At 40.7% G+C, this 22,065-nt stretch overlaps 2 protein-coding genes across 8 annotated transcripts in view; one reads left to right on the top strand and one right to left on the bottom strand.

Annotated features, from left to right (window-relative positions):
- Positions 1-72: 72 nt before the first annotated feature.
- Positions 73-12,887, bottom strand: polk (polymerase (DNA directed) kappa). 4 transcript variants are annotated; one of them, XM_048998939.1, is made up of 15 exons: positions 10,711-12,062; positions 10,455-10,624; positions 9,439-9,558; positions 9,074-9,226; positions 8,755-8,886; positions 8,481-8,619; positions 7,856-8,044; positions 7,333-7,457; positions 6,695-6,861; positions 5,677-5,709; positions 4,088-4,184; positions 3,012-3,183; positions 1,834-2,898; positions 1,294-1,363; positions 73-1,076 (listed from the first exon to the last, which is right to left on the bottom strand). In XM_048998939.1, the coding sequence occupies exons 2-15, from the start codon at positions 10,584-10,586 to the stop codon at positions 992-994; spliced, it is 2,679 nt and encodes an 892-aa protein (XP_048854896.1). In that variant the 5' UTR covers positions 10,587-10,624; positions 10,711-12,062; the 3' UTR covers positions 73-991. The 4 variants fall into 4 exon arrangements, with proteins under 4 accessions (XP_048854896.1, XP_048854897.1, XP_048854899.1 ...); XM_048998940.1 differs by lacking the exons at positions 10,455-10,624; positions 10,711-12,062 and adding an exon at positions 12,768-12,887; XM_048998942.1 differs by lacking the exon at positions 10,711-12,062 and having other exon boundaries at positions 9,439-9,568; positions 10,455-10,700.
- The window catches only part of LOC125722783 (ceramide transfer protein), a 44,228-nt gene continuing 34,922 nt past the window's right edge, over positions 12,760-22,065 (top strand). The window contains exons 1-3 of one of the 4 annotated variants that reach the window (XM_048998997.1): positions 12,760-12,899; positions 13,282-13,390; positions 14,325-14,459. In XM_048998997.1, coding sequence (XP_048854954.1) covers positions 13,295-13,390; positions 14,325-14,459 — 231 coding nt within the window. In that variant the 5' untranslated portion in view covers positions 12,760-12,899; positions 13,282-13,294. Of the gene's footprint in view, positions 12,900-12,950; positions 13,391-14,324; positions 14,460-22,065 lie in introns of those variants that run through there. The other 3 variants (XM_048998996.1, XM_048998992.1, XM_048998998.1) reach the window with 3 other exon arrangements.

Raw genomic sequence — 22,065 nt, 5'->3', positions numbered from 1 at the left:
GAAATGTGGGGTGTTTTACCCTCTTACGTTCGGAAATTTTTAATTCAAATAATGCATCAAATGCTTCCAAAGTTACAATCAATTTTGTTTATCCCCAGGTCATCATACACACCATAAAAACTAACTACTTGCAATCATATTAATGGTAAACGCATCCTCATTACACAATGACAAGATAACAGTATTTATGTAAATTACAACATAGTAAACAAATTTAGTCAATACTCTGGTTGATAGTTTACGCATTAACAGTTAGGCAATTTCCTAAAATCACATTGCAATATGTAATTTACTGATGTACTGAGTTATAGATTTAGCACATAAAGAATATTTTACATACATTTCATTTTTATTGGAGTCGAGTGTTTTTATTGAATACATTTCACAGAAAGCAGGTTTTCCCATTTTTTATTTTTACTGCAATAACAATATTTTACTGCAGTAAAAGTACACATATCTAAAACCTAGGCATTCAAAATATTAAAGCACTAATAAGACATGAAATTATACTGAATCCATCAAGAGAAAAGCACAGAACTATTAAGACAGCATCCCTCAATTCATTTTACAAACCAAGATACAGCAAGACTACCAAGGTAAAGCTCCAATACACAGGTCAGCACAAGCATAATTCCTACACAAGCACCGTGAAAGAAAGCTTGCCTGATAACTTCTGTCTAAACTACTATATAAAATTGTAGTTTGATACAGAAAAACATACATTTTGATTTTGTAGCAATAATAATGATAATTTCAAGGGAATAAATAATGTCATAAAGTGATCTAGTGTACATTCTAACTGTCAATAGTTCATTTCTCACTGCACAGTGGAAAAGACAATCATTGCTGTGGTTTGCTGGTTGAATTAGGTGGGAATCCAACATGTCTACATATGCTGCTTCCCTCAGTGATACGGTATGTGGAGACCAGGATGTAGGGCGATGGGTGCTGAGTATCCTCTTGATTTTCCAATCGCTGTTTCCCACAAACTTTACCTGAAGAACCTGTCAATAGTGTTCAGGGAACCCACAGCTTTGGCTCTCTTATGGGGAGCAGGTGGGGGCGGTGACCCCTCCCTAGGAGGAGGAAAGAGAATGGGCCAAACACGCATCATTGTATCTCCAATTTCTGTTAAGTAAGCAAGTGTTAAGCGGAACCTCTGCAGACATTCACTGATCCAACATACAGTACGTGAAACACCAGTATTGGACTGTAGTATTTGATTTAGTATAAAAAAAGGAATCCACTCATACAAAACCGGAAATAAATGCTTATGAGGTAAACATGCCGTACCGTTTGTGTTTGCCTCTTGAGTCAGAAGCTCTTGATGTGCTGTCAGATCTTGGGAATTCTCTGGGAAATCCTGAATTTCAATGAAAATAAAAGTTTGCGATTCCCTGGAAACAATTTTAAAGTCTCCCTTGGTTTCCCACACTTTTCACTTGTCTAACCTGCTGATTAAATAAAGCCACCAAGCTGCATTTTAATTTGCAATAAACATTAAGGACAAAAAAGGTTAAAAAATTCAAACCAATAGGAGAAGCACCCCCTGCTGGTAAACTTATAAAGTGCAGCTTCATTTTGCATTTATCAAAACTCTACAGTACAGAAAGAAAATTTTACCATTGACATACAGAAAGCAATACAACCTTTGATCATAAGTGACATTTTTATCTTCATTTGTCTATTCCAAGGGGATTTACTGATTTTCTGTTGCCCCGCAAAACCACTATGAGAATCTTGACTCGCTTTAACTTCAGAGAAAATGTGTATGAACTAACAAGCAAGATCATTATAAAATTAAAATCCAGTGATCTAAGGGGAGATGCTGACCTTTGACTTTGGTGCATGATGGACTGCTGGGATTGCTCACTGCTACGTGTTGGCCAAGCTCCTGCAGGATACCCTGGCTAAGACAAACGTCCACGTGACGATTGAAGAGGACGAGGTCGGTGGTATCTTGCGGCACGCTGCAGACAGGGCAGACGAGATTCGGGTTTTGGGGATCCAAACACGCTGCCTCAGCAGGAGTCTCTCCACCAGGAAAAGTCCTGTCGTCATCTCCATAGCAACCATGAAAATCAGTAACAATGGTGTCACAAGCGGTGGAACGCCTGCTTGAATTCTGGAAGTCAGAACCTGAAGGGCCAGGAACACAGAGGCTGGGTTCATTTTTTTCTGTTTGCTTAAATAGCAGTCCACCAGGGGCAGCGGGTCCGACAGGCTTTCTATCTGAAATGGCTTGCAGACGCGTGCTCTTCGGCCCCGAGGCTCCATGCAGTTTGTTGCTGCCCTTCCTTTGATCAGTGATGTCTTGGCTTGCATTATTCAGATGTACCTGCCAGCTCCCTTCTCCTTCCCAGACACAGTTCCCCACAGCATCTACACTGCCATCTTTCTCCCCGGGCGCTATGGAGGACCCACTAAGGCACTTGTCCACATGTCTGTTAAACATCGCCAGATCTGTGCTTTCCTGCTCCCTGAAGCACACAGGACACGTGAAGCACTCTGTCCTTATTGGATTCAGTAAGACATGACCAGTATCACTAACGCCTGGGAATTCCTCCTGCTTAGCCTGTACACGGAGCCTGTGTGCCCTCTGGAAGAAAGACTCCGGGTTTCTCTTAGGCCCCGATTCTGGCTTCGATACTTCCTGTTTCATCTGGCCAGTACTGAGCTGCTCAGCCAAATGAAGAGTGGCTGCCTGCTGACTGCACACTGTGTCTGGATGCATCAGATTGGAAGCCTTTTCTGGACTGACATTAGTGACCCCATGTTCAAGGCTTATGTGTGGAGTAGCTCCTCCTGATTCTGACTGGCCTGTACGTAGAAAGCTGATGATGCTCTTCTGAAGGGGTTTCCTGTCATCTGTGCTGACAAACCCAGACACCCGAACACCTACCGGAAGGGGAAAAAAACTCATAAGAAACTGCTGCCTCGTTTACAGGGTATTTAATGATGTATGGGACTCACCCAGCAGAATGCCCATTGAGTAAACAAAGTGAATTTACCCATAAGCCTCAGCTTGAGAGGATGGGGGCTAACATGGTCAATCTCAACCTTCAGGAGATCTTTAGCGGCAGCAAAGATCTCCTCCTCTGTGGATACCACGGATGACAGGGTCAAAGCTCTGGTCTTCACCTCAAAGTTAACATTCTTCAACTTCACGGTCACAGTTTTGCCCTGAAAAAGAAGGAAGCATGAAAGGGATAAGGCCTCTGTTGTTTCACCCATTACACCAGCATACAGGGTCACTGCAGTGTAGCATGTTCCTCTCACCTGTCCTATAATGCTAAAGTAGTTGAATCCAGCCTCAAAAAAAACTTACTTATGAGATGGAAACTGGAGTGAGAACCAGCCAATACGACCAATGCACACGAAAGGCCTGGGTTTGAAAGATGCATGAGGTTCATTCCATGTATTGATTAGAGCAGTGTTTCCTAACCCAGTCCTTGGGGAACACTGGAAAGTTCAGGTTTTTGCTTCCTCTCAGTTCTCAGCCTACCTGTACCAGGTATTCGGTGTTCCTGATTGGCTGGGAGCTGGGAGGGAGCAAAAACGTGGACTGTCCGGGGTTCCCCGAGGAATGGGTTGGGAAACCCTGGATTAGAGAACAAAATGACAGAGAGAATAACACTGGCTGGATCACTGTTCTGTGCATGCTGTTAATTAAATATGTTTAACATATCGCTAATGAATATTGAAAAATACTTATAGATCGGAGAAAGCACTGGTAATACTAAGGCTTTGTAGGATAGTGACATGAAGTGGCAACCATATTAATGACTCTTCTCATGAGCATTTTCTCCTGCCCTGCTGCAAAAAAATAGCAAACAAATGAACACCAAGAAATACCTGAATCTGAAAATTTTATTTGCCAAGTACAGAGACGTACAAGGAATTTCTTTTGATGCAGGTGGTGTCATGACATAAGCAAATTAAACATACAACTAAAAAAATCTAAAAAGTAAAGATACTAGAGCAAATAAGTAGAATAAGGAACAAAATATACAATAAAAATATGTAATATTGTTTTATGTAATATCCGATGATATTACATAAAACAGCAGAAGAGGTAGCACTGTACCTTCAGGCCCTCCTTCTGCAATTCCTGGGACAGGTCTCTACAGAGCCCACGGCATAAACCGTACTGTTCCTCTGCATCGCTCATCTCAGCAAATGTCCTGTAGGGGGCAATATTGAAACACCCAGATAAGGAGGGAAAAGAGATAAACACAGCACAGATGATGTTTTCCTACAAAATAACCATATATTTAATTTCAGAAGCTTTATCACTCATCCAGAATGGAATTTACAGCAGAGTCTTCCAGTAATCACAAAATATTCCATCTCCTGGCAGATATTAGAAGATTAGGAAATAAAAACAGGGGAAAAGCAAAAAATGGGCAAACATAAGATGCCTACAAAGTATCCTGTAGGAGGAGTGAAATCAGAGCACAAAGACATTTCTAAAAGAAAAAATGCCCTGATGGTTCGTCGAAAATCTTACCCTTATGTAAGTGGGAACACACTGTAAAACTATGTAAAATGTACAGGCACAACGATATTTACAGCGACAATCTAATACAACCATGTAAGTTTTACCTCAACCATTACTGCACCTTGTATTGCTAATCAATACCTCATTGACTTTGTAAACGAATTAGTTAAGATGGCTGGTGGTGAAATTTAATGAAGACATAGAATGGCTGGGATGCGCCTGAGCAGAGGTTTGGGAGCCGAAGCAGTGATCTTCTAGTCACCCAACAAGATGATATGTTTTTGGAGAACAGAAGAAATTCTTGTTAGTTTTCATGTGTTACTCTTTAATTTGCATATGTTCTAATGTTAAGTTGTATTTCTTGTCTGAGCAAATATATACTCAGTACACAAATAAATAGTGTGTCACAAAGCAGGATTTCTTGTTTAGCCAGGTAACTTGTTGGATTTAAAGTAGTCTATGTGAAATGTAAGTGAATGAGGATAAAGTCCATTTAATCTGGGATACTTTAAATCTGACAAGTTATCCAGCTTTATGATACAGGTCTCTTTTAACAAGAAACCAAATCATAAGGAAATGTATGTTTTATATGGATACGAAAAGCCAACCACGTGAAAACACTGCAAAATTGCAAAATACATAATATTTATTGGACAAGAACAGTGCAATTGAAATGTCTGTCAATTTCATGGAAGTAATTGGAACATTTTTGTCAACGTAAATATAGTTACCACAGGGTTTCGAATTAAAATATAACTTATTTTCAGTGGGGGGCGGCATGGTGGTGCAGTAGTTAGCACTGTTGCCTCACACCTCTGGGACCCGGGTTCGAGTCTCTGCCTGGGTTACATGTGTGTGGAGTTTGCATGTTCTCCCCATGTCGTCGTGGGGTTTCCTCTGGGTACTCCGGTTTCCCCCCACAGTCCAAAAACATGCCGAGACTAATTGGATTTGCTAAATTGCCCATAGGAGTGTATATGCAAAAGAATGGTGTGTGAGTGTGCCCTGTGATGGGCTGGCCCCCCATCCTGGGTTGTTCCCTCATGCCCATTGCTTCCGGGATAGGCTCCGGACCCCCCCCGACCCAGTAGGATAAGCGTTTTGGAAAATAGATGGATTTTCAGTGGTTGCTGTTAATTCTCTGAAAATCAAGGAAAAATAAACACAACATTTACCTTTCTGTGCTCATGCTTTTTCTCTCACCATCCCTGGAAGGGAAAATTTGAAAAAGGTTTAGCTCCTAAATCTGTGTAGAACTTAGAAAGACAATCCAGATGGGGGTGTGAGATACCAGTTACCTTATCTGGCTCTCCCACTACCTTGGCAATCAGATTTCCCCACTGCAATCTGCAGTGTGAAGTCTAGTAACGCGTAATAGTAAGAGCAAATTAATGTGCAATTTTCACAAGTGACCTATTCAAAAACAGATTTGTGAATGTTGTGGGAGTGGTGCTTGGTGTCTGATTAATGTTTGACTAATTTGCAGCTTGGGGGGGGGGTGTGTATGCACAAAGCAGAAGGGCAAGGGGGAGTGGATAGACAAGAGAATAGTAAAACTGCTTGGGGACCGCTAAAGGCATCTACAGCAATTGTAAACAACTGCAGTATAAATGTTACATCAAGATGGCAGAGAAAGTAATTCTATCTATTTTGAAAGATTAAGCTGTATTTAGTGTGACCTTCAATACCTAAAGGAATCTTTAAATAATACTAATAAATAATACATGGAAAACTGCAATTACTGGATGTGAGTTATTTTAGTGACAATTTGATCACTATTATCAATTACTTAGCAAGTCAAGTATGAGGCCTATTGCATCTAGAGTACATGCAATTTCACATATAGGCCTTGCTATCTAACTTGACTGAAAAAGTGATTATAACATTGGCAGCAATCATGCATCAGTTTCCAATAGACAACAGGAATCTTTCCTAAACTTTCAGGGAACTTGTATGGGAACCTCTATGGATTGTAAATATTCACTTTCCTATTGAAAAACATTGGACACACCTTTTGTTGAAGGTGTGAAAATATTTACATTTATTTTCAGGAAAGAGACAGAAAAATATTCCAGTGGACCACACACAGACTTGACAGTAGCTTTCAAAATGAATAGGATCAGAGATTCATGACGTTTACCAGACTGCATCACTGTGGTATCTAACAGATTATATAGTTTATAAATTAAGTACCTTTCGACATTTGTGGATCCCAGGCCTAATGAGATCTGCAGGAAATGATGCCATGAAGTGTCGGAAAAAAGCAGGGAGAGCAGAGCCCCTTTCTGACGGAGCTCGGCACAAGTGGTGATTTCCAGAGCACTCAGCATCTTCTCGGTCACCTTTCCAATACCTGGCACCTGCAACAAAAAGACACGTATCATTAATAATACAGCTTTACGTAGAACGCCCTTAAGAAGCTGTCCCTTGATCCACGTTTTAGCGGTGCATGTCAAAAACTGTATTGGATTTTCAGGCATATTCTAATAAAGGCAGCACGATTAAACAAACAGAGGCAAATAAAGTATATAAAGATTCTTAATGCATAACTAGTTGCATAATACAGCATTACCTGTTCAAAATCTTTGGCAAAACCTATGTACATATTCAGTTACTGCTAACTTCAATCAAAAATTCTATATTTTGAACAGAAGTTACTTCTCTACCTATTTATTAAAATCTATCAATCTTTCCAACTGACTTTAATCAATTCTGACCCATTTCCTTTAGTATAATAGCTTAATCCAAGTCTTGCGACAACATGTTAAGGGCCTCAGGTCTGATCTCAGCCCTGCTTTCCTTCAGTCATCCTGCTGTTGATAGGAGCCCACCTTGCGTATGGGGAGATCCTGGATGAAGTCCATCACTGTCTGCCGCTCGGCTGGGATCCTGTACTGGCCGTTTGGTTTGTTCTTGTCACTGCAAACCTTTGCCAGCATCATATTTGGGGCAATGCCTTAAAAAAGATAAAAGAAAAAAAAACAAGGGTGGTATGTTGGCCAGCACTGTTGCCTCACACCACCAGGGTATGGGTTCTAATCCCACCTCTGCTCTGTGTATGTAGGGTGCAAGTTCTCTCTGTGTCTCACCAGCTTCATCCGAGTCTGATTTCCTCCCAGAGTCCAAAGACATGCAGCTAGACTAATTTGCGTCTCTAAATTTCCCACAGTACAGGGTTTTGTCAGTGTGTGAGCCCTATGATGGACTGACATCCCTTCTGGGTTGTACCCCTGCCTGGTGCCATATGCCTCTTGGGATAGGCTCCAGTCCCCAATCCAAGTAGTAAAAAGTATAGACTCCCCAAGTAAGGGAAATAAGGGTCTGACTGACCACGAGAGGGTAGCACAGCCTCACCTGCACTGGCTGTCAGCGCCGTCTTCTGCTCAATCCGGAAGCGCATCTCTCGCACCGCCTCTTCGGCGCTCATCCCAAACACGACAGCGCCTAGTGCATCACAGGGGCTGGCTGATGCAGTGGGACTGTCCTCAAACAGAACCGGGGACAGATCATCGGGTGCTGGTTGCTCCTTCCTTTCCCCATCGCCTTCGCAGAAAGAGAGGCACATTACACAGAAAACAATAATCACTCACCAACCATGTTAAATGAGGCAAACAGGAAGAAAAGTCAACATTAAAAGTTAATGGAAAACGGGTAAAAAGGTCATGACACGTAAATTTATTTTACACAAGCCTTTTCTGGCAAGATTTTAATTATTGGTGGTGTTATTTTTCATCCAGGACTGCAAACAAAACAAATATGAATTAGGTTCAACACATAAAAGAATATTATCAGAGTGAAAAAAAAAATATTGCTTACTCTCTTGTAAACAACTTTTACACTGCCTGGTGAACTTTAAGCAAAACGCACTGAAGTGCTAAAGGCTAACTGCAGTCCGCTGGCACAGCGCCTACTCGTGTCACGGCCTCCATTCTCCTAAGTGAAAATCACCGCGAGGCAGACAGCATTCGCTACTCGGCACCTGCTGAACGCAGGTGGTGTGTCCTCATGGAGTCCGGCCAGCTCAGTCTCTGCACCAGGTGATCGGTGATGTCCAGGTATGCCTCATCCAGACTCATGGGCAGAAAGTTCTCGTCGTATTCTGCAAAGATCTCGCGTACCTTGGTGGTGGGGGTGGTGAGGCAGCAGTAAAAAAAAAAGAATAAATCTCTTTAAAAATGTGATTTGTTGTAACACCTATGTGGTTATATCTTACACTCACGACTTTTTTGAAGAAAAAAAAATCAAGTCAGTACCTCTAAGCTCACTGCTCTGTACTTCTCAAAGTTGAGGGGGACAATAATCAGGTTTGGGCAAAGCTTTTTTGCTATAAAACCAGGCATTGCTGCACGAACTCCAAACTTCCTTGCATGATAATTGGAAGTTGACTAAAAAGAAAATCAGAAAGAGACACATTACACAGAAACATCAACACGGGAAAAAATGTCAAAACAGCAAAAACATCATCAAGAACAAATATAAGAAGTTAAAACACAGTGGAAGACTAAAAACTTTAAATTTTGCTTAAATATACCGGAGAGGCCCGTGTGAATTGGGCGAGGAGCGGCAGCTTACCAGCATACTCCAGGAACCTACTGCCATTGGTTTATCCTTCAGCTCAGGCCGATCCCTCATCTCCACAGCAGCATAGAATGCGTCCATATCCACATGCACGATGACTCGACCCAACTCCCGACCCCTTTCCAGTGCAGCTGTCAGCTTGTCTACCTGAATGTTTTTAGCAGGCCCACCTTAGTTCTCCGTGTGCATTTAACTCTTACACGCTCCTACCATAACTGTCACTATGAAAAGTCACCTTACATGTGCATTTGGGGTCAATTTGACCCCAGGGTAGCTATGAGAGATTAACCAGCTTCGGCATAAATAAATCTGAAACAGGCTGGAAGTTTGCACTGTAAATCTGAAGCAGGACGTGTCACCTGTGTCTGGGCACTCTGGAGTTGCTGCTCTGTAATCTGAGCCGTCTGCTTCATCATCCTCCCAATGCGCTGGTTCACCTGCTGTTCCTTCTTCAGCTCGTTTTCATAAAACCTGGAGCCCTGGAAGACACTTTTAATAGCTGCTTAATGATCCTCTGATACAGTGCAGCAGTAGCCGTACTTAGTGGCTATAGAGAAATGCCCTACGCACTCAAAATGAGAGAAAAACAGCCGGTCGAAAACAGATTCTTGGTGCTTTTTAGTCATGGCATTTCAGTTAACAGGAGGATCTCAGCTTTTGGTTAAATGAAAACAAACCAAAGGAATGTACAGTTATATAGTCAGTTTTCAGAGTTGTTATAAATCCCTTTTGACAATTTTCCTATAAGTTTTACTCCATTATTTAACCACAAACCAAGCATTTACACACACAAATATTTTCATTTAAAGCAGTGACACTGATACTGGACTAGTAAGGCAGTGTGATGGACAAGTTTAACAGTGTTTGACACAATATATGAGACAAATAATTTATCACGTATGCTTCACATTGTAACACGACGCCAGTCACGTGACATTCGCCTATTCCCATACCTTTATCACTTGTACACAGATTTACGAATATTTTCTTCCAAGATATGCTATTTAAATCACATTACCAAAAGAAGCCAGAATGACAAAGATTCTTACTTAACGGGTAAATTATGCAAGATTGTATGACTAGTAAAGATACACGAGACGTTGAAACATATATAAATATTAATATTAACAGCTGCAGTACGCTGTCTTCTGTTGTATTAAACAGGTTTACCCTCAAGATATTCAGAAAAGTTTTCGAAATAATTAATGAGGTTTGTATTAGCTGCATAACAGATGGTTTTATTGAAAGTATAATGTACAGTATAAACGTTGCCTATTTGGGGTTAGCTAGTTAGCAATCCAGTTTGAGTATCATGCTCAGTATTGCAAGAGCTTTTGAGATTTTATATATTTTTTTTTACTTATCCCTCATTTACCTTGGACGCCTCCAGGATAATCTTGTTGATTTTGTCCCGGTCTAATCCCTCCATACCAGCTTTGTTGTCATTAAGAGCCATTCTGGACAGGAAACCGCTCCCGAAAGTAGCGGCTGTGTTTTTCGCTTCCATGCTGTCACTTTTTCCACAGGCCGATTCTAGGTGAACTACTGTGTGATGGAACCACATTATTTTCTTTGTCAGTGCTAAACAGACGTTTCTCTAAAAATATATACAATAAAATAGGCAAGAGTACCTGCTAATGTTGAATAGGCAGACAGTTTTGGCTTTCTCGTCAGCACAACTTAAACCACAAAGTGTCTATATTTCCCTCGTACTACCTATATAATCAAGGAGATGCATCGTATGCTACGTTTCATAAATTCGCAGCATTTGATGAACAGAATTCAATTAATTGGCCAATGTAACCCACTTAGCATGCTATCTGACAAAGTCAGAGAATACAGCAGCCTGTAAAATAAATACGAAACACGTCAGGTATGATCCTTTAGCTAGAGACAAACTGTCACACTCGAAGTGCTGGAGAGAAGCATTTCAGATCTGAAATACAATCTAAGTAGCACACCAATCCGTCGGATCTCTCTTTCTTTTTGGAGATTGAAATCATGTTGGCCGTTTCGCTGCTGTTTCTCCCCAACACGCGCCAACATTAGTACTTCCGGGATTTCGCGAATAGACACGCCCCCAAGCAAACGGCACAGCCCTCGTGACGCCACAAAGCACAACCCTCAGACCGTATGCAAATCTGCGAGCGTGGAGCAACCTAGGATATCAATTTAATGCACCTATGAATGTGACAACTATGTACAAGCTTGGCATCCCCACTAGAGTGATACCAGGATTTCTCAGTTAGCTGGGTTAAGATAGAAGTTATGATTGTGCAATAGGAACGCTCCTTACTTAAAGTCTTACTGGACAATCATCACTTCTATCTTAAGTTAACTCAGCTAACGGAGAAATCCTGCTTATTTTAACACCCCAGACTACATTCTACCAAATGGGATAGGCTCCGCAATCAACGACACATTAAATACATAAGAGGTTACTGCAGGGGCATTGATTATAAGTGACATTTTACACAAGCAGCACAGGTAAGCTTTATTTTAAAATGCGTTGCAGCAAAAAGAGAGGTATGGTGGCTCAGTGAGTATTATTGCTACTTCCCAGAATTCCCTCCTGCGATCAGTAAAGTTAAACATAATCTTTTGGTGTGTAGAATTTTCAGTCTCCCCATGTCGTGCAAGATTCCTCCAGATCCTTCCATTTCCTCCCATGTTCCAAAGACACGGGTCTTTAAATTGCCCGCCGTATTTGAGTGCAAAGTAATGGACATTCCATGCATACTGTACCTCTGTCTAGTGCTCTTTGCTGCTTGAGAAAAGCACCAGGAGCTATAGTAAAATATACTACAGATATTGCAGCATTCTCCGTATACAATATAAGAAAGAAGAAAAGAAAAAAATCTCTAACCCTCCCAAAGTTTACCACTTCACCCCTGGACTACAGTATAATACAGAGTAAATGAACTTGTTTCAGTCTGACATTAACAGTGAACAAAATATTGTATGTTATTCAGCCAAGATCAATACTGAGAAGATTAAGGAAATGTTACTTGTTATGTACACATGCCTTACGGTACAGGATCAGAGCCACTGCTAAAACATGATCAGTATATATATTATATATACAGTATATGTAACACAGTATACTTGAATCCTGTCATACATGTATCACCTGTTTGGAGAATATCCTACTAGGAGAGCATAACAAAGCGCTCTAACTGTATTAATTGAACTATTTTTCGTAGTTCTGAAATTGTAAGGTATTAAATAATAATTCCAGCCACACTTCTAAAATTTTGACTATGAATCACATACATTTTCGTTATATTACGGGGAGTAACACTGGAAATAATGGACTAATTAAGTTGAATACTTTATAACATGCATTTTCTAAATTTATAGTACGGCTACAGGCTTGGAACCCAAAATACCCAGTCTCAATTCGTATTCTCCAAGTGAACAAACAATATTACAAAATACCACTAAATACCGTTATATCAGATTAGTTTATAATAAAATAAATACTAGAAAATCAAATAATGCATCTCAATCTATAGTTTTAACTTTTAGTTGTTTTATGCCATATCTACATTATACAGGTTTAAGGTCAAGTGATCAGTTTTATCCGCGGTGAAAAAGCGTTCTCGTCATTTTCTGGCGACGCGTCGCGCTTGATTATACGTCATAATTTACAAAAACAACAAGACCACCGTCTGACAATAATCCATACCTTGCCATATAACTCTTTCAGCCCACAGATAAAAAAACAAAACAAAGAACAACAGACATCGTCAACACAGAGCATTACAGACAACCAATTAGATAGGAGAGAAGGACGTAGAAGAAAATGGCGTCTGTTTAGGTCAGTTTCGTCACCTCCCCTAACATCGAGCTCATTAACTCAGAGGTCTGTCAAGGCGGTACCAGTGCGGATCTCATGTTTCAGTGTTTTCCCTTCAGCCAAGCGTGCATACGCGGTGCTTCTTTTTGTCCTGCCTTGTCTGATTGACCAGTTATTTGTTGTCATTGGTGCAGTGTGTTAGTATCGTTTAAATGGGCAGTTTTATTTCTCGCCTTATCGATTTAACCACCTTATTCCCGATGCTGGATTAGATTTTAAGTGCGCGCTCCTTTATTTTCACCTGACTTTCAATGTGAGAAGTGACGCCCGTTTTTCGCGGCATAGTTTATTATTATTATTATTATTATTTATTTCTTACTTTTTTGTACTTTGTTTTGAGGAGACTGGCCAGCTAAATGTCGGATAATCAGAGCTGGAACTCTTCGGGCTCAGAGGAAGATCTGGACACGGAGTTCGGACAGCCTGTTGAGCTCTGTGGGGTTCTCAGTAAGGTAAGGCTGGATACTCTGCTGCTGTTGTGCTTATAAAAGGGAGGGGTGCCCACATGTAACCAGCTTAGGTACTATTACAAAGAAGGATGTACGGTATTTAAGTTTTCTTTCATAGCTTAAGCTACTTTATCATTAGTAAAGAAAATCTCAGTAATTTCTGCGGATTTATATCCATGTTATAATAAGGTGGACTGGTGCGATGATTACATTTTTCATTAAATGCAAGCAACACCCAGTCAGAGTTATGCGCTCTTAAGGGTTCCTGGAGGCAACATTAACGTAGTTACTGGACATTGGGAAGACAGCTGATGTAAATTATCTTAATATACAAAATACTGATTAGTGTGCAGAGTTTCTTGGCAAGCGCTTTAGTTTCACACTGGGTTTTAAACTCACCCGATTCGTAATAAAATATGTGCGTTGCGTAAAGTCCAAAGATCTTGCCGATCCCAGTCTAAAGTCGCCTAGCTTGGAGCTATCTGGTAGTATAGCTGGCTTTTTACTGCTTCACATTCGTTTTAACTGTTGTAACTTAAGTTTTCCTTTCCCTTGTTTCAAAACACCGCAAAATGCTGTCCGATCAAAATTCTAAATTGAGAAATAGCAGATCTGCAGCAACATGACTGATCAGGTTATAATATCTGTTTCACTGACGCCCATGAAATTAGTACCGGTCATTTCATCTGCAGAATAGTGAGGGCAGAAACGAACCACTTTTCTTAATAGGATTATATCTTGCTCCTTATTGCATTAATTGCAGAATCGCATTTTATTATAAGGTCAGGAAAAATCTTTTTTTTTTTTTTTAATATGTCTCCATTTATGCATCATTACACTTGTCATTAATAAAGTAAAAAAATTATACACGCTCACACACTGTAACAAAGAATGTGTTCGGAGGTTGTCTTCTCTTACAATGGTTTGTTTTCTGCAGTGGACCAACTACATTCACGGATGGCAGGACCGATGGGTGGTGTTAAAGAATAACACCCTGAGCTACTACAAGAGCGAGGATGAGCGAGAGTATGGATGCAGGGGCTCGCTGTGTCTCAGCAAGGCTGTCATTACGGTAAGGCCCTTGTGGATGATGTAGGGTAGTTCCTGCGCTTTAATCAGCTTCATTCAGAATGCAAGGTGACAGGGTGCTGCTTCCTTTGCTTGGATTGCAATTTTCGGGACCTTGGGGGGCCGGAGGGAGTGCCTTGCCTCAATCCATGTCTGTGTTTCAGCAGAACAAGGACACAGTTTAGATGTGATGTTTTTATTGTCCATCTAAATAAGGAAATGTATTGTCATGTGCTGTCTTGAACAAATGGATAACTTGGCCAGTGTCATCTGTTAGCCACTTGTTACGCTTATAATTAGAGCTTCAAGGTTACCAATACTAGTTTTCGTATCAAGTCTGATAAAGTGTAGCAATACCTGCGACCGAAACCACATGATGGCATCAGCGATATTGTTGGAGCAAAATTTACAATTTTGCAGACAGACTTACAGTTAACGATAAAATCCGAAGCATAGTAGACTACAAACTGTGCTGTGCTGAAATATCAAGGAGAGGCATGAAAAAGTTCATACAACACAAGTAATCTAATTAACCATCTAAAAATCAAATGTAAGAAAGAGTTCAAAAGAATTGCTCCCAGCAGCACCCTGCAACAACCCAGCGAGCGGCAAACAGTAGTGTGGAGTGAGAGAATATCAAACAATAACTCTTGCAGTGCAGTGGAAATAAGATGCTCCTTGTGGTATGATTCTGATGTGTTCCTGGGCTCGACGCTGTACTATACTTTCTAATGATTCTGGTCTTGAAAGAATACATCCAGCCACGCTTCCAGTCTCTGTAGTGATCATGAGCATAAACATCTCATACAGTGTTTAACAACGTGTCCTTTTTTTCATTTTTTTTCTTCTGTTTAGTCAAATATTTACTTATTCCTTGACTTCCATCCATCCATCCATCCATTTTCCAAACCACTTATCCTTCTGGGTCGTGGGGGGTCCGGAGCCTATCCCGGAAGCAATGGGCACGAGGCAGGGAACAACCCAGGATGGGGGGGCAGCCCATCGCAGGGCACACTCACACAGCGTTCACGCACACATTCACACCTACGGGCAATTTAGCAACTCCAATTAGTCTCAGCATGTTTTTGGACTGTGGGGGGAAACCGGAGTACCCGGGGGAAACCCCACGACAACATGGGGAGAACATGCAAACTCCACACACATGTGACCCAGGCGGAGACTCGAACCCGGGTCCTAGAGGTGTGAGGCAACAGTGCTAACCACTGCACCACCATGCCGCCCCCTAATTCTGTGACTTATTCATTTATCATAACACATTGTTAATAACTGATCTTGATGGTGAAGTTTCTGAATGACTGCTTTTAGATGGTTTTAGCCTGCCTGCGACATTTTAAAATCATAATTATATCTAGCACGTCTGTCCGTCAATTCCTGCAGAGAACAGTGATCGTCACCCTTAATCAGCCTTCCGGATTAGATTTAACACAACCTGTTATCCATACATCTTTTTATGCTATTATTTTTTTGGAAAAAAAAATTGTGGCCTTCTTGGTGCGGTGTGTGTGTATGTCTGTCTGTGGAGGGTAATTTCAGTATTCTCATTTATCCCAGTATTAAAATATTGCATTTATTTATATATATATCTCCCATCTGTAATTGGTATCGAGCATCAGTGATTGTACTGGAGAGAAAATGGCATTGATTTATCCCCAGTTATAATGTTGACTCCTTTGCAGGATATTAGAAGTATTATTATAATGCTGTATTGCTATACCAGAACAAAGTCAGAATATTCTGCCGTAATGTCATCTAAATAGTTGCCTGGAGTCAACATGAACTTGATGGCACCTAATAATAACCCTAATAATACTGCATCCCATTAACATACTCTTTCTGGTTATATAAATAATGGAGGGAAAACACATCAGTTTTCCTCAGCTGTAGATGATTAAAGTTTTTCCTGGTTGATGTCCGCATTGATATTGCCAGACTTGCTTCACTTTGCATCCTCCAGCAAAATGAAATCATTAAGTGACAGAAAACATATGGTCCTTGGTTAATTTACTGCTTGAGGTTTAGTCCTTTAAGTTACGATTCGAAAGAGGCTTGTGGGCTGGTTGTGTATTTTAAGGAAGCCTAATAGTCCTTTATTTATTAAGATACGACACAGCCTGAAACTAAAGCTTTGGTTTTAAATGTATTTGTTTGAAACAGAAGCGCAAATACAATGTCAGTGCTTTTCAAAAAACAAAACACACACCCCTGTTTTCTAGCAGTTAGTTTTGCCTTGTTGATGTTGTTTGAATGTGTCCTGCAGCTGTCTTGTGCTCTGGGCACAGGAGGCCTAAACGTTGATTTGAGTAACTGGAGGTGGGACGGCATAGTGCTTATTTTGTGACCATGTATGTACCATATCAATAGAGTTCCATGCATGACTGCTGGTTGAAAGTGCTGTTACATAGCTAAAAAGAAAATCATTGGGCTGCCTGGTGTAAAGGAACTCAGAATCTCATCAAACTGGAATATGTGGCATTTTGAGTCCATGTAATCAAGTGACATTGATGGAATATTTCTGTGTTGTGTTCTGGTTTTTCCGCTTTGTGCGAAATGCATTGTCGTCTTTGGAGTGTTCCAGCGTCGTCTTAGATTTTAACTTTGAAATTTGAGAAGTTAAAAGCCACAGTATCTGTTCTTACATGAAGGCTTCCATTTAGTCAAATTGCCTGTCTTTCACATTTTAAAATCTTTTATGGGAAATAGCTGAAGAGGCATATTAATCTTATTGAGAAAAATATTTAAAAAAGAACATCCATCCATCCATCCATCCATCTTCCAAACGCTTATCCAGGTCAGGGTCACAGAGGGGAAAAAGAACGTACATATCTGGGGTGGGCTGACGGTGAAAGTTGTCAACGGGGGAGGGGGGGGGTATGCTACGATGTTCCTTGCCAGGGTCTGCTTCTGCTCAAAGATAAAAAAGAAGGCACTTTGAATAGTTTGTGCCTGCGTTTCTATAGCCTTTGGGGATGAGTTTTTAATGTTGCTATAACAAAACTTATCTGTGACCTATTGGGGAATAAATCCTAGTGCCTTTTCACAAGAGTTGCAATTTTAAAAGCAGTTTATTGCTTTTGTTTTATTCTGATCTGGAGATGTTCTCGGATGTCCAAGGGTTTTATATAAATGATCAAATTGTTCAGTGGAGGTTTTACTTCTAAGTTGCTTCTTCTAAGACTTCTAAGTCTTTCTGGTTATTGATGTAGAACTTGATCATGCTGGAAAAAAACATTTAGAATGTTTTTTTGTGCCACATTGAGAATAACTATTATCTTACCTTTACACTTCATTTAATATGATTTATATTCTAATTTGGTCTTAGATGTATATGTGGAGCAAACACCTAGAATGTTTAGACAATATATTTGCAAGAAAATAACTTCCAGTTGGAATTATGCGTTGAGCTTGTTTCTGTGAGATATAAAAAGTGGCACTTGTCTCTAGAGGTGCTGATCTGGATGTACTTTTGAAAAGACCAGAAGCAAATGTTGCTTTTCCACTAGCATGCTGAGCCAGAATGAAGCACAGCCAGACTTTTCTGCAGGCTGAAAGAGCCTTTATTGTTCGTTATGCTTGTTCTTTTTTTGCTGAAACTAGCAGAACTGAAGTTAGTGGTGTGTGTCTGTGTGTGTGTGTGTGTGTGTGTGTGGAGTTTGCATGCTCTCTCTGGGCTTTCTCCAGCTACTCTGATTTCCTCCCAGGAGTATGAAGGTATACGGTTAGGTGAAGTGACGTTTCTCAGTTTCTCGTGTGATGTGTGGGTATTTGCATGGACGTGCCTTGTCATGGGATGGCATCCTGCGCAGCGCCTTCCCCTGTGCCTTATGCCGCCTGGCATGGGCTCCAGCTTCTCCGTGAACCGTGTATGAAAGGTTCAAGGATGGATGGATAGTTGGATGGCTGGATGGTATGCAAGGTGCCTTGCAAATAAGTCTACATCTAAGAACAATGAATGCTGGCTCCCCTGGACATTGGTGTTTATCCAGACAGAGATAAGTGCTTGGACCTTGTCCTTCTCAGGGATTCTTCAGGCTCCATTATCTCAATTTGTAAAATTCAATGAACGCAGCTTAAAGATTAGTTTTAAAAAGGCACTGCGCATGATTCTCATTGATGGTACTATGGATGACCCGTAACAGAGTGTTATGTCAGCAAGCTCTTATTGAAGACATTCTCTTCTGAAATCTTTCCAGGGCTTGAAAATGGCCAGTTTTTTTCCACTTTGGCAAGCATAAAATTACAATGGAAATGCTCCAAGAGCTGAGCTTTCCTATGAAAAGCAGATCTGGGCCTGGCTCGGCACAGGGTTTTGGAGAAGTTGAAGACTTAGCGTGCATACATTCTTTTTATTCTGCTGGTTCTTAATGGCGATGTACTGTTTTTGTGCTGAGGCATTCAGTATAGTATGCCTTGAATGTTTTTTTTGTTTGGTTGGATTATGTGCTCGGGTATTCGGTATAGAGAGAGGTAAGGAGCATGCAGTGATGTCAGTGCGTTGCCACACCCACCACATGACAAACCACCTCAGGGATGGGAACCTGAGTGCAGCCATGTGGCCGGTGATACCTCAACACCACACTAGTCCGAATAGATCAGTATGAGGTTTTTCCCAAAGGACAGAGTGCAAAACCTGCCACCAACCCCCAAGTTATTCTCTGTAAGTTGGAGGACCTCCTTATAGGGCTGGATGTAGATTAACATCATACCCAGGACAAAGCAATTGCGAGTAAGACAACTCCGGGCATGCATGGGATTCAAACGAGCAACCTTCTGATTGCTGCTACAGATTCCTAGCCTCAGAGCCATCACTCCAAACACAATACATTTTGTATAGTATGCCTTGAATGTTTTTGGTTGGATTGTTTTCAAATAAATAAAACTTTTTAACACCCTGTGATGGCTATGCATTTCAAAAGTTATGCAATTCACTATTGTGTTTACTCCTTCACTGTCAAAATATCGGTTATGCATTTATTTAATACTAAAAATGTAAAGTTCTGACATTTCAGATTTATAAAGATGCTAGCCTTTTCTACCTCTTAAAATGTTTAATATGTTAATATAAAAGCATTGCATGTTATTTTTTCCAAGGATAAAAAATAACTTTCGCGGGTTAGCTCTGTGTACACTGGACAGGGATCCTAATGAAATTACGGCAATGAGGTTCTGATGACTGCCTGGCTCACTAACAGCAAAGAGCCTAAATTGCATTAACCTGCGCATTCGTAAACTGTCCTGTGTATTTGTATTCTTTTTCTATTTCGTCCCACAGCCAATGACTGCTGTTATGGCCTATTTAGAAACACATAGAGTATGATTGTATGTGTTCCCAGTCATGGACTAGCACTTCGCCCAGCGCCTCCCTCCTTAATGGCCACATGACCCTTCCCAACCCTGATTATGATAAGCGGACATAACATAGATGGATCCATGCATGGATATTTATCCTGTTTTCTTGTTTTGAGTGGTTTGAGTGCTCTGACACACATATAAAGGTACCAATTCCTTAGGGGACATGTACAGTATCCAGACAGCAGGGACTTTCTCGTTGTTTGCGGGCTGATGGCATAGGAAATTTTTCCCCAAAAAATTCTCATGAGTACAGATGTTGTAATAATTTCCGTTTTAATATTACTATGCACCTAAGAACAACATGAAGATACAAATTCGACTTAATCCTGAAGGTGGGCATTCATATTTCACCTCAAGTGCTTCTTGTTGGGGCACCTTGTCATAACTTTCATGCAGCCATTGTTAGCAAGTGCTTATCCAGTTAGGCTCAATGTGATTTGGATCCTGTTGACAGTAGAGTAACCCTTAAGGCAAGGCTTGGTTCAACAGCAATCTGTCACATGCACTTACATTTAGACCCTCTCGTTCTCAAAGGCACTTACAATTGGTAATTTACCGGTTTTTCCTGAACCACGTAGCTTCGGACTGTGGGCGGACACCCATAAAAACAATGAGGAAACACACTGTAAAACACTGGCCGTTTTCAATGTGCCAGATCCAGTCATCCAGACCTGCCTGTGCTGAACATGCTACACTGTTGTGTTTCCCATGATTTGCTGCCTTCTCCAAAGAAACAATGCATACTTTAAGTGTTTTTATTGCAGCAGTATTGACAGAAAAAAAGAAACAATTTATGTTTTGTTTCTTTCACCCCTACTGTACCAGACAACATACTGAGCGTGACTTCTAAACCGAGCTACGTACCCAATCAGGATTTTTCGTACCGTTACACCACTAAGTGCAGATATACCAACAGTCCATGACCTTTCTTGGGTTGCCTGGTTTCAGTCTTTTTCACTTTAAGAAGGCTGTCTCTCTTAAGATGGTCACTAGGCTGGAAAAAGCAAATAGCACTCAGGGCACAGCGGTTTCTGTTTTGTGCCTGTTTGTGAGTCAGCTGTAGCTGACAGTCCTGATTCTTATAGGTTGTTGAAATTTACTCTTGAGAAAGTCATGAAGCCTGGGGTATGCATTGCTGTGACCTAGGAAGATTTCTAGATGTGTGTGTAGCCTGTGTTTCCTCATGCTCCAAAGAATATTATGTGAAATTACCACCTGCAACACTTCATTTTCATTTGAATTATTTCATTTGAATCTGTAAGTAACGCATTTCATTTTGTGGTAGTTTAGTGGAGTGTTTAGGCATAGTTTGAGTTTGAACCTGTAACAGGGTCTGATCCCTTGCACCTTGCTCACGAAAGAACCAACGAACGAAAGTTTCCAGGCGGTCTTCTTATGTGAGTGCGCGCAAGCTGTCAAACATTTCTTCACTGTTTACGTGATATGTCTGAATAATAAGCACGAGCCTTATAAACATCACCATAACAGAATAATGTTCACACTTTTATGATTTACAAAATCATCACTCAGACGTCTGTAATGTCTGTTCAGTTTATTGTCAAATCAAGGAAAATACTCCATTTAAAATCAATATCTGACACATTCTGGAATTCCAAAAGGATTTTCAAGTTCCTCCTCGTACCATGCAAATCTTGACTCTGTCATTGGCTCTGAAGCTGAGGTCTATGGATGCATTTCATGGAGGAGAAGTTTTTGTCTTCGTAGAAACTGATGCACAGAAAAACCTATAATATGTACAACTGTAATAAAAAACACGCAGAACGAGTGTCCATCCACACTACATAGTCCTAATAAGCCAAAAGATTTCTAGTTTAGTAGTGCTGTGGGTTTTCTTGTCTTTGGAATGAATGCAGTTGTGTTTTGCCCCTTGTCATAACATGTGGTCCAGATGAGCTAATTCTGAACCCGACCGTAAGATTGTTCCCCTGTGATGGCTGTGCTTTTTAAACTCTTATTATTGTTTAAATGACTCAAGGGGAGAGTAGTTTTCTCAGGCTTGTGGGAAAAACCTATAAACGAGCCCAGTGTAAAGGAGACAGCGTTGCTTATCTTTATTCGCATAATGGTGCGGCTACACTGAACACATCATTGAAAGGGATTGGTTGTGTATGTAATATTTTATGTTGACAATTGCAATACATGAAGGGACGTGTATTATAAAGCCTTTGCTCTGTGTGAGGGTGATATTTGTTGGGTACTGAGGGTTTGTTAGGACTTGT

Source organism: Brienomyrus brachyistius, chromosome 2, assembly GCF_023856365.1.
Source record: "Brienomyrus brachyistius isolate T26 chromosome 2, BBRACH_0.4, whole genome shotgun sequence".
In the NCBI taxonomy this organism is placed as follows: domain Eukaryota; kingdom Metazoa; phylum Chordata; class Actinopteri; order Osteoglossiformes; family Mormyridae; genus Brienomyrus; species Brienomyrus brachyistius.
This window is presented reverse-complemented; position numbering and strand designations above follow the sequence as displayed.

Bases quoted from the DNA above. Each gene is read 5' to 3' on its own strand.
- polk (XM_048998938.1), bottom strand. From the start codon at position 10,643: ATGTGGTTCCATCACACAGTAGTTCACCTAGAATCGGCCTGTGGAAAA. The intron at 9,559-10,454 runs GTAAATGAGGGA...AGTGTCTTCCAG, and splicing joins TTATCCTGGAGGCGTCCAAG to GGCTCCAGGTTTTATGAAAA. The intron at 6,862-7,332 runs GTGGGCTCCTAT...TTTTTGTTGCAG, and splicing joins AGGATCTCCCCATACGCAAG to GTGCCAGGTATTGGAAAGGT.